A 12,200-nucleotide genomic window follows, 5' to 3' on the forward strand; every position below is an offset into this window, starting at 1 on the left:
TTGAAATGTTGATGATGTGGAGGAGGGGTTTAGTTAGAGCTCAAAGGTTCAGAAGGCATCTTGGTCGAACTTTTGTTGATAGTCTTATTATACTGATAGCCTCTCCTCGTGGATTTTTGATTGACTTGAGCCGTGATGGATCGTCCTAACAATTTGTTCTCATGCTTGAGATATATCTCAAAATCAGTTAGCTTGTCGTAGAGTTCTTCGAATGACACTGGTGAATCACGTGCCCGTATTACTGCTGCTAGTTCTTTGTACTCATCTCTTAGGCCGTTGAGGATATGGACAGTAACTTCTTCATCACTGAGCGAATGACCTATCAAGGCCAAGTTATCGATAATAATCTTTATGTTGTGCAGATAATCAGTAATAGTACTTCCCTCTTATTTTGTTTTTATAAGTCCGGATATGAGACTAAGCATGCGAGTTTGTGAACGATTTGCCAAGGTGGTTTGCAACTTGCACCAGACTTCGATGTCACACGAATAAATGAGTGGGGCGAGGGATCCAACGACTAAAGCTTGAATTGCTTGAAGAATGAGATAATCCTAACATAATCATAGTTTGTGGTTTGGATTTGATAGTGGACTAGATACTCCTGGGATGTTAATCATCGCTGGTGGACAAGGAAGAGAGCCATCGACATAGCCTAGAAGGTCATAGCCAAATAGAAGATTAGAAAATTGAGCACACCAGGATGCGTAGTTGCTACCTTTGGATAATTTAAAGGGGATGAGGGTTGCTGCATTTATAGAGATAAGATTTGTGTGGGAAAGTACTATGATTCCCTGTTGGAATAGTAAATGGAGCAACAGAGGTAGATGATGAAGACATATGGAAGATATGGACTACTATGTGAGAGCAAGTAGAAGTATGTAGCAATGACAAGGATCAAAAGAAAATTAAAAAGGAAGAAGTGTTGATACTTTTCTGCGTTAAGGAGGGAGGAAGAATAAAAAAATTATGCAGTAAGGAGGAACCAAGAGTGCATGCTCCCTGCGATGCAAAGCCACCAAATACGTTGATTGGGCCTAACAAATGCTTGGCGCTGCACCGTAGGCTTGGAACTTGTGCGGTAGCCGTGGTCAAGATTGGAAGTAGGGAAGTTGTCGTCGAACGGCCGATTGTGGGCGACCAATGGGGGGGCAGATCCACCTAGGATCTGGAAAGGGGGGATTGTCGCATACGAGGAGAAATTTGGCAGTGGTGTGATGTCAGCAAGAATTTTTCTCGGCGTCAACTCGATAGGGGTGCTGCAATAGCAACGATGACTCCTCACAATTTCTGCTCTGATACCATGAAGAATTGAAAAAATGAAGAAAAATATATTTTAATTAGTATCACATGTGAAGTCTATTTATACATTGTGAAAGAGAAGATTTCTTTAACTGAGCATAGAGATTGCTTCATACCGTCGAGGAAATCTCTCTGTTATAATTTCGATCTATACACCCATGTTTATGGTGTCATTACATGTCTTTTTCTTCTTTTAATTCTATTGGTTTAGCAAATCAGGTTACAAAGTATAAGTATTATATGTTCCTTTCTAAACGTATAATTTTCACATCCTTGAATTGGGAGAAATTGTGTCTTCAATGACTCTTGTACATAACATGCAGGATATATTATATTCTAACTAGTGAAGTGGTTTCTTGGTGCACTATTATATTATGCATTAATTAGTTATCTTTAGTATTTTAGTTTTTATATTTTTAAAAATTATATTGACATCTTTATACTTATGTAAATGAAACATTGAGATTTTTTATATAGGATTAAAAATTTAAAAAATATTTTTTGTTGAAGCAATAAGATTAAATATTTTATTTTTATAAGTATAGCCATTTTTAAGTTTTGAAAGTATAAAGTTGGAGTAATAGTAGTTAATTATAATACATACTATGCCTTGCGTGGTTTTACTGCGCATGTGTATCTACATTTATATTATGTGGTACTCATTTGATGCAAGTCTTACAAATGACATGATGATCTGCACAAACTCAAACTCGCAAAGCAATCTTTTCCTCTGACGCCACATCTACATCATGGTCATAATTGCTCCAACGTGACCAAACAGTAGACCTGCAGCTTCTGAGGAAGACGCAGGCCATGATTGTATCGAGGACGACGAGGAGGGAGTGCACGTAACCAATAGAGAAAGCCTCCCATATGGCTGAAGGATGGAATCTGGCAGTGAGACGATATGGCCTCACCACCCTGTACTGAAACAGTGCTTCAATGGCTGCCATTCCCAGACTTGCAGGCAATGTCAGGCTTATGGCTGTGGCCGTTCTGCCTCTGAGAAGCACAAGGGTTTTGAGGATCGAGTGATACCCACCACGGCCGTCGACGGCAGAGATGACGACCGACAGGTTGCATGTGGCCACGGCATTAGCGAGGACGAAGGAGTAGAGGATGACGCCGGAGGCGGAGAGGACGAGGACGGAGCCGCTCGACGACAGGTGAAGGGCGTCCAACACGTTGAAGGCGAGGAAGAGGATGGACAACACAGCAGCGTTGGCAGAGAGAACGAGCAAGGAGTTGAAGAGGTGAGTCAGCGCGAGGGACGGGTAGAGACGGAGAAGGGAAGCTGCACCGCGACGACGAATGCCGTAGGTGGTCCGGAGAACGGATGCTTTGGCCAGAAGCGAGAACGTGAGGGCGAAGGGGAGGGTGGAGACGAAGGTGAAGATGGACTGCGAGAGCTTGGAGTTGAGGAGGGAGAAGAACTGGGATGGAGGGAAGCCTGCAGCTTCGAAAAGGAAGGCGAGGCGGGAAGAGATGGATCGGAGGATGGGGGAAGAGAGGCTGGGCAGCGACTGCGCGAGGAGGGTGGCGGCGCTGGCAGGGAAGACAAGGAGCGCGGCCACCGCAGCAAAGGCCTGGTAGCTTCTGGAGAAGGCATGGAGGGATCTCCTTACAATCTTCATGGCCTTGGCCATGGCGAATTCGGTACAGGGATGAGTCTACTTCTTGCACATGGAGGACACCACAGCATGGAGTTTAAGCTGCTCCTTCTTCCAGCTACACTCAGTCTTCTTCCTTCTTGGCACAGATTGGTTGTGATGTGGAACATGCCAGCTACTGAATTAACAACAAGTCTAAAGCTGAAGCAATCCATGTGTGGCTTCTGCTGTTTGGCTTATCCTTAAAAGTGATCCTTGCTTTGTTTCCAAGCTTTTAATTGAGCAGTTTTGGTCGCTGGTTAACCTTGATCAAATGGAAATGGTGGGTGTTAATCCACCATAAAGAAGATGATTATGCTAACAGACGACAATATCCACTGAGAGATCTTGCACTGGATTGACACTTGTTGAAACTTTTTGACTAAGTTAGAGTTGTTTTCATGGTTTGGTGGCAAAAGCTTGACAGTCACAGTGGAAATTAGGAGCAAACATGTAATGATATCACTGTTTAGTCCATCAGCCCATCTAGTTGGTGGTGTTGCATTAACTTGATTGCCGCAAACATGGGATTGACATTTCGTTGATTCTAAGGTTTGATTCAATGCTGTTCTTCAGTACAGTAGGGGAGAAAAAATTATGGAAGAAGTCAGCGAGAGAGAGAGAGAGAGTAGTGAAGTTGATGAGGTTGGTGCCCAATTCCATCAAGCGTGGGGTACGAATGGCTCCTGACACCACGCTGCTTTAGTAAATGAGATAGGATCCGTGGATGACACATTAAGGATCCAAGTTGATGTGTTCTTTTCTCAAGGTTTCTCAAAAGCCACAACCACCTTGAATCTACTGATTTCAGAATTATGAAGCAAGCAAAGGTAGGATGTGGTCCAGCTCTTTTCATGAGACTTAATAAAGGTTTGCTAAAATCCTTCCTGATAAGTATGAGCCCTCTCAATTCTCAATTATTAAGGAATTGCCTGTTTTAGATGGCTCCCGTATGGTTTATTACTATCATAGATGGCAGAAGGATCTTTTAAGAGAGAAGTCTATCTTTGCCTCTTTGTTAGGCTTTGGCTCTCTAAACCCTCTAGTTTAGGGGGTCGAGGTCCTGATGGATGTCATTTGATAAGGTCCATACTGATAATTGTCAGTACAAATTCTTATGAGTTGTAAGGAATTATTAACTTTTTTAGGATGGATTTAAAAGGCACCCATGAGAGAGTCACTTTTGACCATTTAACATACCTTTTACTCACCAAAACCCTTAGTTGTAGAGTCACAATTTGTTTTAGGCTTCCAAGTTGGTTGATCCACGAGGAATTAATTGTTCACTCTAAGATAGGCCATATATGTTTTTGTCTAAGAAACATATCTTTAAAAAAATCATCAATGAATCTTTTTGATGTGTTGTCTCTTCAACTCTTAAATCGATATTAAACTAAATATGATTTTATTCAAACAAACTGTTAATTGTTTTCAGATGCCTTACAAGATATTAAGAAGAATCTTGTTCAAAAGCTGGTGCATAAAACTATGAGCGGCCTAATTCTGGAAAGAAATCCATTGCTCATCTTACCTCGACACAAACAGAACTCACTCAATTTAGTGCTGTCGAATGGGTGCATGGGAAAGGCAAATGGTGCCCAAATACCAGAGACTACAACAACATTATCCTGTAATCTATTTCTCATAGCTATGTTTCCTAACCCTTTTGACTCCCCTCATAGGAGAGAATGATACTCCGATGGAGATTGATCTCTCGCAATGTACTCTTTGAGATGATGATCATATAAACTTGCAACTATGGGGAAAATGCAAAGGTTTATCCAAGAGGAAAACCAGGTTCCGAGACTCCATATCTAAGTGTCAATGCATATGTACTGCAACTCTGCACACAAAAACGGGTGTGGATTTGCTTCCAAGCCACCACCAGCAACATCAAGCAATGGCCATGATCTTTGCCAAGACTTGTCAATCTCAAAGGCTCCTATTAACACCATATCAGAAGCACTGACATGTGCCAGATGAAAGAGCTCCTTGTTATGCTGTTTCAACCCTTTAGGCATTGAGATCACAATGTGGTTTCTGTCCCTCATCCTTCATCAGACCAGTGATTGTGATACACTCATCACTGCATTGCTTGCAACTTACATCAACAAATCACCAGTCTGATAACTCAAAAGAATTGCTTGCAACTGCTATCACCCAGAGAAATTCCTGTAGCTGAGGTTGACCTCCCATTATCATTTACAGACTATCACCTGGTGGGACACCAACAGGACTTCTGTGATCGTCTTTGCAACTTTGACAACATCCAAAATCAGTAGCATAACATGACCATGTTCATATCTCCTGCATGCATGCATGTGGGAAAATAGTTTTGTGGGGAAGAGGCTCTGTCTCTCCACTATAGATCATGATGTCTGACTCATCAATCCAATAGGACAAATCTGCTCCATCACCGGATACTAGAAAGCAACAGAGAAATGCTTGACTTTTTAAAGGAACTGAGTTCCCCATTGTTCTTCCAAACAATTTCTTACTTGCAAAGTGGTTCCAATAGCACTTCTCCTTCGACATTGGTAAGTCATGGTGGATCAAGATTAATGCAGCACCCACCTCTCAACCAGCTTTGCTGCCATTGTTGGTACCTCTTTCGGGACCTTAAGATGCAAAATGGACAAGGACAGCAATGTAATGGCATCTCCACTCCGCTAAATGCTTTCATGAAAGCCTGTTATGACGTCATAGAATGAGATAGACCTTTTGTTAGGCACACATCCAATTACAAACATTAACATAAGAACTTGTCTTGATGTTCCCAACAACTATAGAAGTCACGGAAAATAAACGAAGTTTGCTCACTGCAAATTTTACCTCAGAATACAGACTGTTCCTCCAAAGAGAAATTGGATGAGAAACGCTCTTCAAGAGCGCATTTTATGGCTATGGATCACCCGAGAAGTGGATTGATATTGTGCATGGCGAGTGAGGACACCAGAAACATGTTGGAGCATCAAGAATCTGACAAGGAAAAGTTAGTGTCAAACTGTTTCATGATTACTTACTGTCGTGAGTTATTTTCTCAACTCAATATCCAAGCAACTTCTCATGAAGAAAATAGATTACCAGTCCACTAAAAAAACTTGTTCAGCACAGAATCTTTATCCAAATACCATAATATATATATATATATATATATATATATATATATATATATATATATATATATATATATATATATATATATGTGAGATCTCCTAGTGTAGGATTTTGATTTATATGTAATCCTATTCCATGTTCAACTCAACATACCATAATAGTGCAACTCTATTATATTAGTTAAAATAGCATAATTTGTTAACATTTACTAATGGGAAGCCAAATTCATTTAGACGTAATCCTTCTCGATGTTCAACATTAATCCAATAACACTTGAAGAGCACCACTTTGAATTTGTTATAATAGTTCAACTCTGTTATATTTGTCAAAATACCATAATATGTGAGATCTCTTAATGTAGGATTTTCATCTCTTGCACTTACATGGCTTGAAATCTTTGCAATATTAATAATCCCACTATTCTGAGTTAATCTTTTTTTTCTTTTATGATCTTTTGTCTAGAACCGAATACCATTGATAATGAAGACTTTAATTTATCCCACATTATTAAGGCCTTGAGCATGGCATCTTATTTCATTGGTCATTTGTTCATTGTTTGTATAGTTGGCAACCTAATAAGATAAAAACAATTAATTAAAAGGTGCAAACAAGTAAAATTTTTATTTATCTATTGGATAAAAATTCTTACATGAGACTTAAACCAAGAATAAAATCCTTTATTGATCATTTTATCTAACTGCTTCCTCGATAATGGAGGGTGCCGATTTTTTTTCTTTTGATTTCAGATTCAAATATATAGTGAATGATCAAGATTCAAAACAATGAAATATATTAGTAGATTTAAACTTGATAGAAAAATATGTGAGTACATACCTTCCATAAAGAGTAATTAGTTCATGATTAAATAAAATATATTTATGTGCTTGTATTAATATTTTATCATAAGAAATCACGTTTGATATACTCCCAGGTGGTCGATCTAAGTATGGAAAAGAAGTAGATGAGAGGGCTATGGTAATAGTATCATTAATATTTCTATCTTCGCGGTTGAATTGTGTCTCAACGTTTTTAAAGTATCTACAACAAAATATTATGCATTATTCTTCAATCTATGCTGTTCTCATTGTTCTAAATGAATTGAATCCATTAGATGCTAATCCAAGCCATACATTACGTGAATCAGAAGCAAAGTGTGGGTATTGAGATTTAAAATTTCTCCAAGCCATGGAATCTACAAGGTGTCTTAGAAGACCAACTTTATTGTTACCTTCATTATGCCATCTCATATCAGAAGTTGTCTTGGAAGATGTGAACAACCTTTGAAGTTAAAAACATGATAATTTTGTAGATTTCCCCTTCTGCCTATTGGATTAACGTCCATTTTAGTTAGCATATAATTTTTTTTTAACGCTCATATGTTTACTTATAATAAATTATTAATATAATAATATATATAATTTAAATTTAAAATAAAATCTATTTTAGCAATTATGATTTGTTCATGGACCACTTAAACCCTTATCATTTTGTGTTAAAAAATCTGAAGTGACATTACATGCTAACGAAAGAAAAAAAATAAAAGTCTTATAATTTCTTACGTAAAAGAAGGTTGTATTATCTTACAAAAATTGGTACACAAAAACTCACGAAATTGAAAACTATGCATATAAGAAAGATATATTACCTAGGGAGATTTGTATATCCCTAAAGATCTACATATTTGTGGGAGAGAATGAATGAGGTTAACTGTCCTCCTCTCTAGCGGTGATCCACATGACAAGGGCTGCAAAGATGCTCCTCAAATTACTGCACAATCCTCCTCGTTGCGTGCACCACATAATAAAAAAGGGATTGCCCCTTCTTTCTATCAACATACCCTAAATAGAGGCTGCAGGTTAAGGGGGAGAGGAAGAGAGGAAGAGAGGAGAATATGATGTGGTAGCCAAAAAGAACATAGCTCATCATGACTCTTTGATTCCCTCCTATTTATAGAGGTCCCTTGTCCACTTAACTCTAATGGATCCTATCATATTGGGTCTCCATCCAACTACTAAAGCCTCTTAGATTAGTGGGTCTCTATCCAATAATCTCTCATTAGCTCTTATTGGATCTCATTCATATGATCCAATAATTCATAAGCTTATTGAATATCCAATAAGATAGGAGCTCCAATGGATATCTCATATCTGAACCTCTACTTGTCACAATACCTACCATATGTGTGTGACCCTCTACGCCCAATATCGAGCTAGTCATGAGTCATACCTGTTAGAACTTATTCTGGCTTAGTGAATTATTATCTGTATAATAATTCATTCGACTCATCGATTACGGACGTACTAGGCCATTATACCGTAGTCCCCAAACGATATAGGAGAATTCAATCCTTTAAATATGTCTGTCCTTAGTTACCATATATCTATAGACCATTATCTATCTAATACCTAAGAGATCGTATACTAGGCATGGTGCTGTCAGGCCCATACGGTTTCTATTCGAGTCACTCTCTAGTCGGATTCTCCCATAAAACTTTCTCTTTCTCAATCCGAATGACTCTGGTCAGGGATTTGTCTGAGCAAGAACATATGAGATATTCCTCTTATAACACTAAGAGCGGATGATTCTCTATCGACACTCAACAACTCTCGTAAGGTTGGCTACCACTCCCGATGATTAATTATACTTGATCTGGAACTTCCAAGCCGATAAGTCTGGTATTAAAGAGTAGAGTACTTATATAGGATATCCTTAGTATCTCAAGTCTAAGGACCAGATATATCACTGGGACGATGAAATTATTGTTTGAAAATAAGGCATCATCAACCATCTAGTATTCCGTGAGCGAATCAATCAGTGAACTCATTCTTCAATAAGCACCTGCATTGCATTTCTAGTATCCCCACACAAGTAGCTATGAGACTAACCGCCTCTATCATATAAATGGGTATACAGTACACCAATATGTTTGGTTATCTCAATATCCCTCTCGAGTAACCTATGACCGGGATTGTTTAAGGTCTATGTTTAAAGACGAATTAGTCTCATTTCCATAATCTCATCATGATCTGATTCCCATTGTACAGATTCATGGACATCAAAATATATTCATGCAATAAGCAATATAAAGTAATAAAATATCAAATAATATAATAAGAAAAAGAGTGTATGTCATGTCACACGTGCCTTCACTCACATGATTGACTTACAAGGGCACTTATGACTAGCAATCTCCCACTTGACCTAAAGCCAATCAATCATCTATGTCTTTGATCCCCATCAGACTTCTGTGACGCTCAAAGACGATATGAGGTAATGGCTTTGTTAGTGGATCTATGGTGTTATCTTCGGACGGAACTCTTTCCATTGCTATATCTCCTTGGGCAATGATATCTTTGATTAGGTAGAACCTTCTCAGAATGTGCTTAGACTTTTGATGAGACTTGGGTTCTTTTGCTTGAGCAATCGCCTTATTGTTGTCATAATATAAGGGAATCGACTCCTCACTACCTAGCACAACTCCTAGATTTACGATAAACTTCTTTATCTAGACTCCCTCATTTGCTGCCTCTGTTGCAGTAATGTACTCCGCCTCTATGGTTTGCTTGGAACTCTTCTAGCATGCCACTCCTCCATTCAAAGTGAACACATATCTCGATTTATACTTGCTGTCATCGACGTCAGACTAGAAACTTGAGTTTGTGTAGCCCTCAATCTTAAGGCTGTTGGGAAATCTTGGGGGCAACATCACATGCGCAGTAAAAGAACAAGAAAACAAGATCCCCGATTCCCAAAGAGATGTTCGTCGTCGTGCGAAGATTAGTGCGCAAAATCCGCGAAACTTAAAACTGCGTATAGAGTAGATTGTGTTACCTAGGGAGATTGTATATCCCTGTTTCCTTATAAATCCTTAAGAGAGGGTGAAGGAGGTCAAGCATCCTCCTCTCTAATGGTGATCCACATAGTAGGGCTGCGACGACGCTCCTCAAAACTCTAGGCCTGCTCTGAGGTGGAGAGGGAGAGGAGAATAGGAGAGGTAGAGGAGAATAGGAGAGGCAAGCAAAGCCTCTAGCCTATGAGGCTCTGAATCCCTCCTATTTATAGAGGTCCCCTATCAAACCCTAATGGATCCTCCCTTAGTGGGTATTGGATCTGCATCCAATAACCCAAGCCTTTTAGATTAGTGGATCTCTATCCAATAATCTCTCAAGGGCTCTTATTGGATCTCGTCCATGGGATCCAATAATTCAGGAGCTTATTGGATATCCAATAAGACAAGGGCTCCGTCGGATATCTCATATCCGAACCTCTACTCATCGCAATGCCTACCATATGTGTGTGACCCTCTAGACCCAATATCGAGCTGGCCATGAGTCATACCTGTCAGAACTCCTTATAACTCAGTGAATTATTATCTCTGTAATAATTCACTCGACTCATCGACTACGGATGTACTAGGCCACTACGCCGTAGTCCCCAAACGATACAGGGGAATCCAATCCATTGGATCTGTCTGTCCTCAGTTACCGTGTACCTATAGTCCCTCATCCATCTAATATCCCAGAGACCGTATATCGAGCATGGTGTTGTCAGACCCATACAGTTTCTACTCGAGTCTCGCTCTAATGGATTCTCCCGGAGAACTCTTTCTCTCTCAACTCGAATGACCCTGGCCAGGGATTTTTCTGAGCAAAAACATATGAGATATTTCTCTCATGACGCCAAGAGTGGATGATCCTCTATCGATGCTCAATAGCCCTCGTAAGGTCGACTACCACTCTCAATGACCAATTGTACTAGATCTGGGATAGCTAAACCTATAAGTATGGTATCAAAGAGTGGAGCACTCATACAAGATATCCTTGGTGTCTCAAGTTTAAGGACCAAATACACCACTAGGACTACGAAATCGCTGTCTGACAATAAGGCATCATCAACCATCCAGCATTCCATAAGCGGATCAATTAGTGAACTCATTCTCCAATGAGCACCTATACTGTATCCCTAGTGTTCCTACACGAGCAGCTACGAGACCAGCTGCATCCATCATATGGACGGGTATACAGCACACCAGTTTGTCCGGTTATCACGATGTCCCTCTCGAGTAACCTATGACCGCGATTATTTAGGATATGTGTTTAAAGGTGAATCGATCTCATTATCGTGATCTCATCACGATCCGATTCCCATTGCACAAATCCAAGGACATCACAATATATATATGCATATATGCAATAGTTATAAAGTGATATACGCCAAAATATAATAAGCAAAAAGATTCTGTATCAAGTCACACGTGCCATCACTCACGTGATTGGCTTGCTAGGCACATATGACTAGCAATCTCCCACTTGACCTAAAGCCAATCACCTATGTGTCTGATCCCCATCAGACCCCTGTGACGTTCAAAGACAATTTGAGACAATGGCTTTGTTAGTAGATCTGCAATGTTATCTTCGGATGGAACTCTTTTCACTACTACATCTCCTTGGGTTACGATCTCTTTGATAAGCTGGAACCTCCTCAGAACACTTCTGATGAGACCCGGGTTCCCTTATTTGAGTAATCGCCCCGTTGTTGTTGCAATATAAGGAGATCGGCTCCTCGCTACCCAATACGACTCCCAAATCTGTGATGAACTTCTTCACCCAGACTCCCTCCTTTGCTGCATCTGATGCAGCAATGTACTCCACCTCTATGGTCGAGTCAACAGTAGTATCTTGCTTGGAACTCTTCCAGCACACTGCTCCTCCATTCAAGGTGTACACGTACCCCGAATTCGACTTGCTATTATCGACATCAGACTGAAAACTTAAGTTTGTGTAGCCTTCAACCTTAAGGCTACTACCTCTATATATTAGTAAAATATCCTTAGTCCTTCTCAAGTACTTAAGGATACACTTTACTGCTTTCCAATGCTCCAAGCCTGGATCCGCCTGATACCTGCTCGTGACACTCAGAGCATGCGCTATATCAGGCCTAGTACATAGCATGTCATGCATGATAGACCATATTACTGAGGCATAAGGTAACATATCCATGTTCGCCCTTTCTTCTGGAGTCTTTGGGGACATACTCGTAGAAAGCGATATCTCATGTCTCATCGGTATGAGACCTCTCTTGAAATTTTCCATGCCAAACATTTCGACAATAGTTTCTATGTACTTGGATTGGGAT

General features: G+C 39.9%; 1 protein-coding gene across 1 annotated transcript; it reads right to left on the reverse strand.

Annotated features, from left to right (window-relative positions):
* Window positions 1–1,937: 1,937 nt before the first annotated feature.
* LOC135677785 (uncharacterized) lies at window positions 1,938–3,105 on the reverse strand. The gene has a single exon (XM_065190179.1). It carries the CDS (start codon window positions 2,943–2,945, stop codon window positions 2,004–2,006), a length of 942 nt encoding a protein of 313 aa, XP_065046251.1. The 5' UTR covers window positions 2,946–3,105; the 3' UTR covers window positions 1,938–2,003.
* Between the last annotated feature and the right edge of the window lie 9,095 nt (window positions 3,106–12,200).

This window comes from Musa acuminata, chromosome BXJ1-6, assembly GCF_036884655.1.
Source record: "Musa acuminata AAA Group cultivar baxijiao chromosome BXJ1-6, Cavendish_Baxijiao_AAA, whole genome shotgun sequence".
NCBI classification, from domain to species: Eukaryota; Viridiplantae; Streptophyta; class Magnoliopsida; order Zingiberales; family Musaceae; genus Musa; species Musa acuminata.

What these genes read in the sequence shown, in the direction of transcription:
- LOC135677785 (XM_065190179.1), bottom strand. Translation starts at nt 2,945, where the DNA reads ATGGCCAAGGCCATGAAGATTGTAAGGAGATCCCTCCATGCCTTCTCC.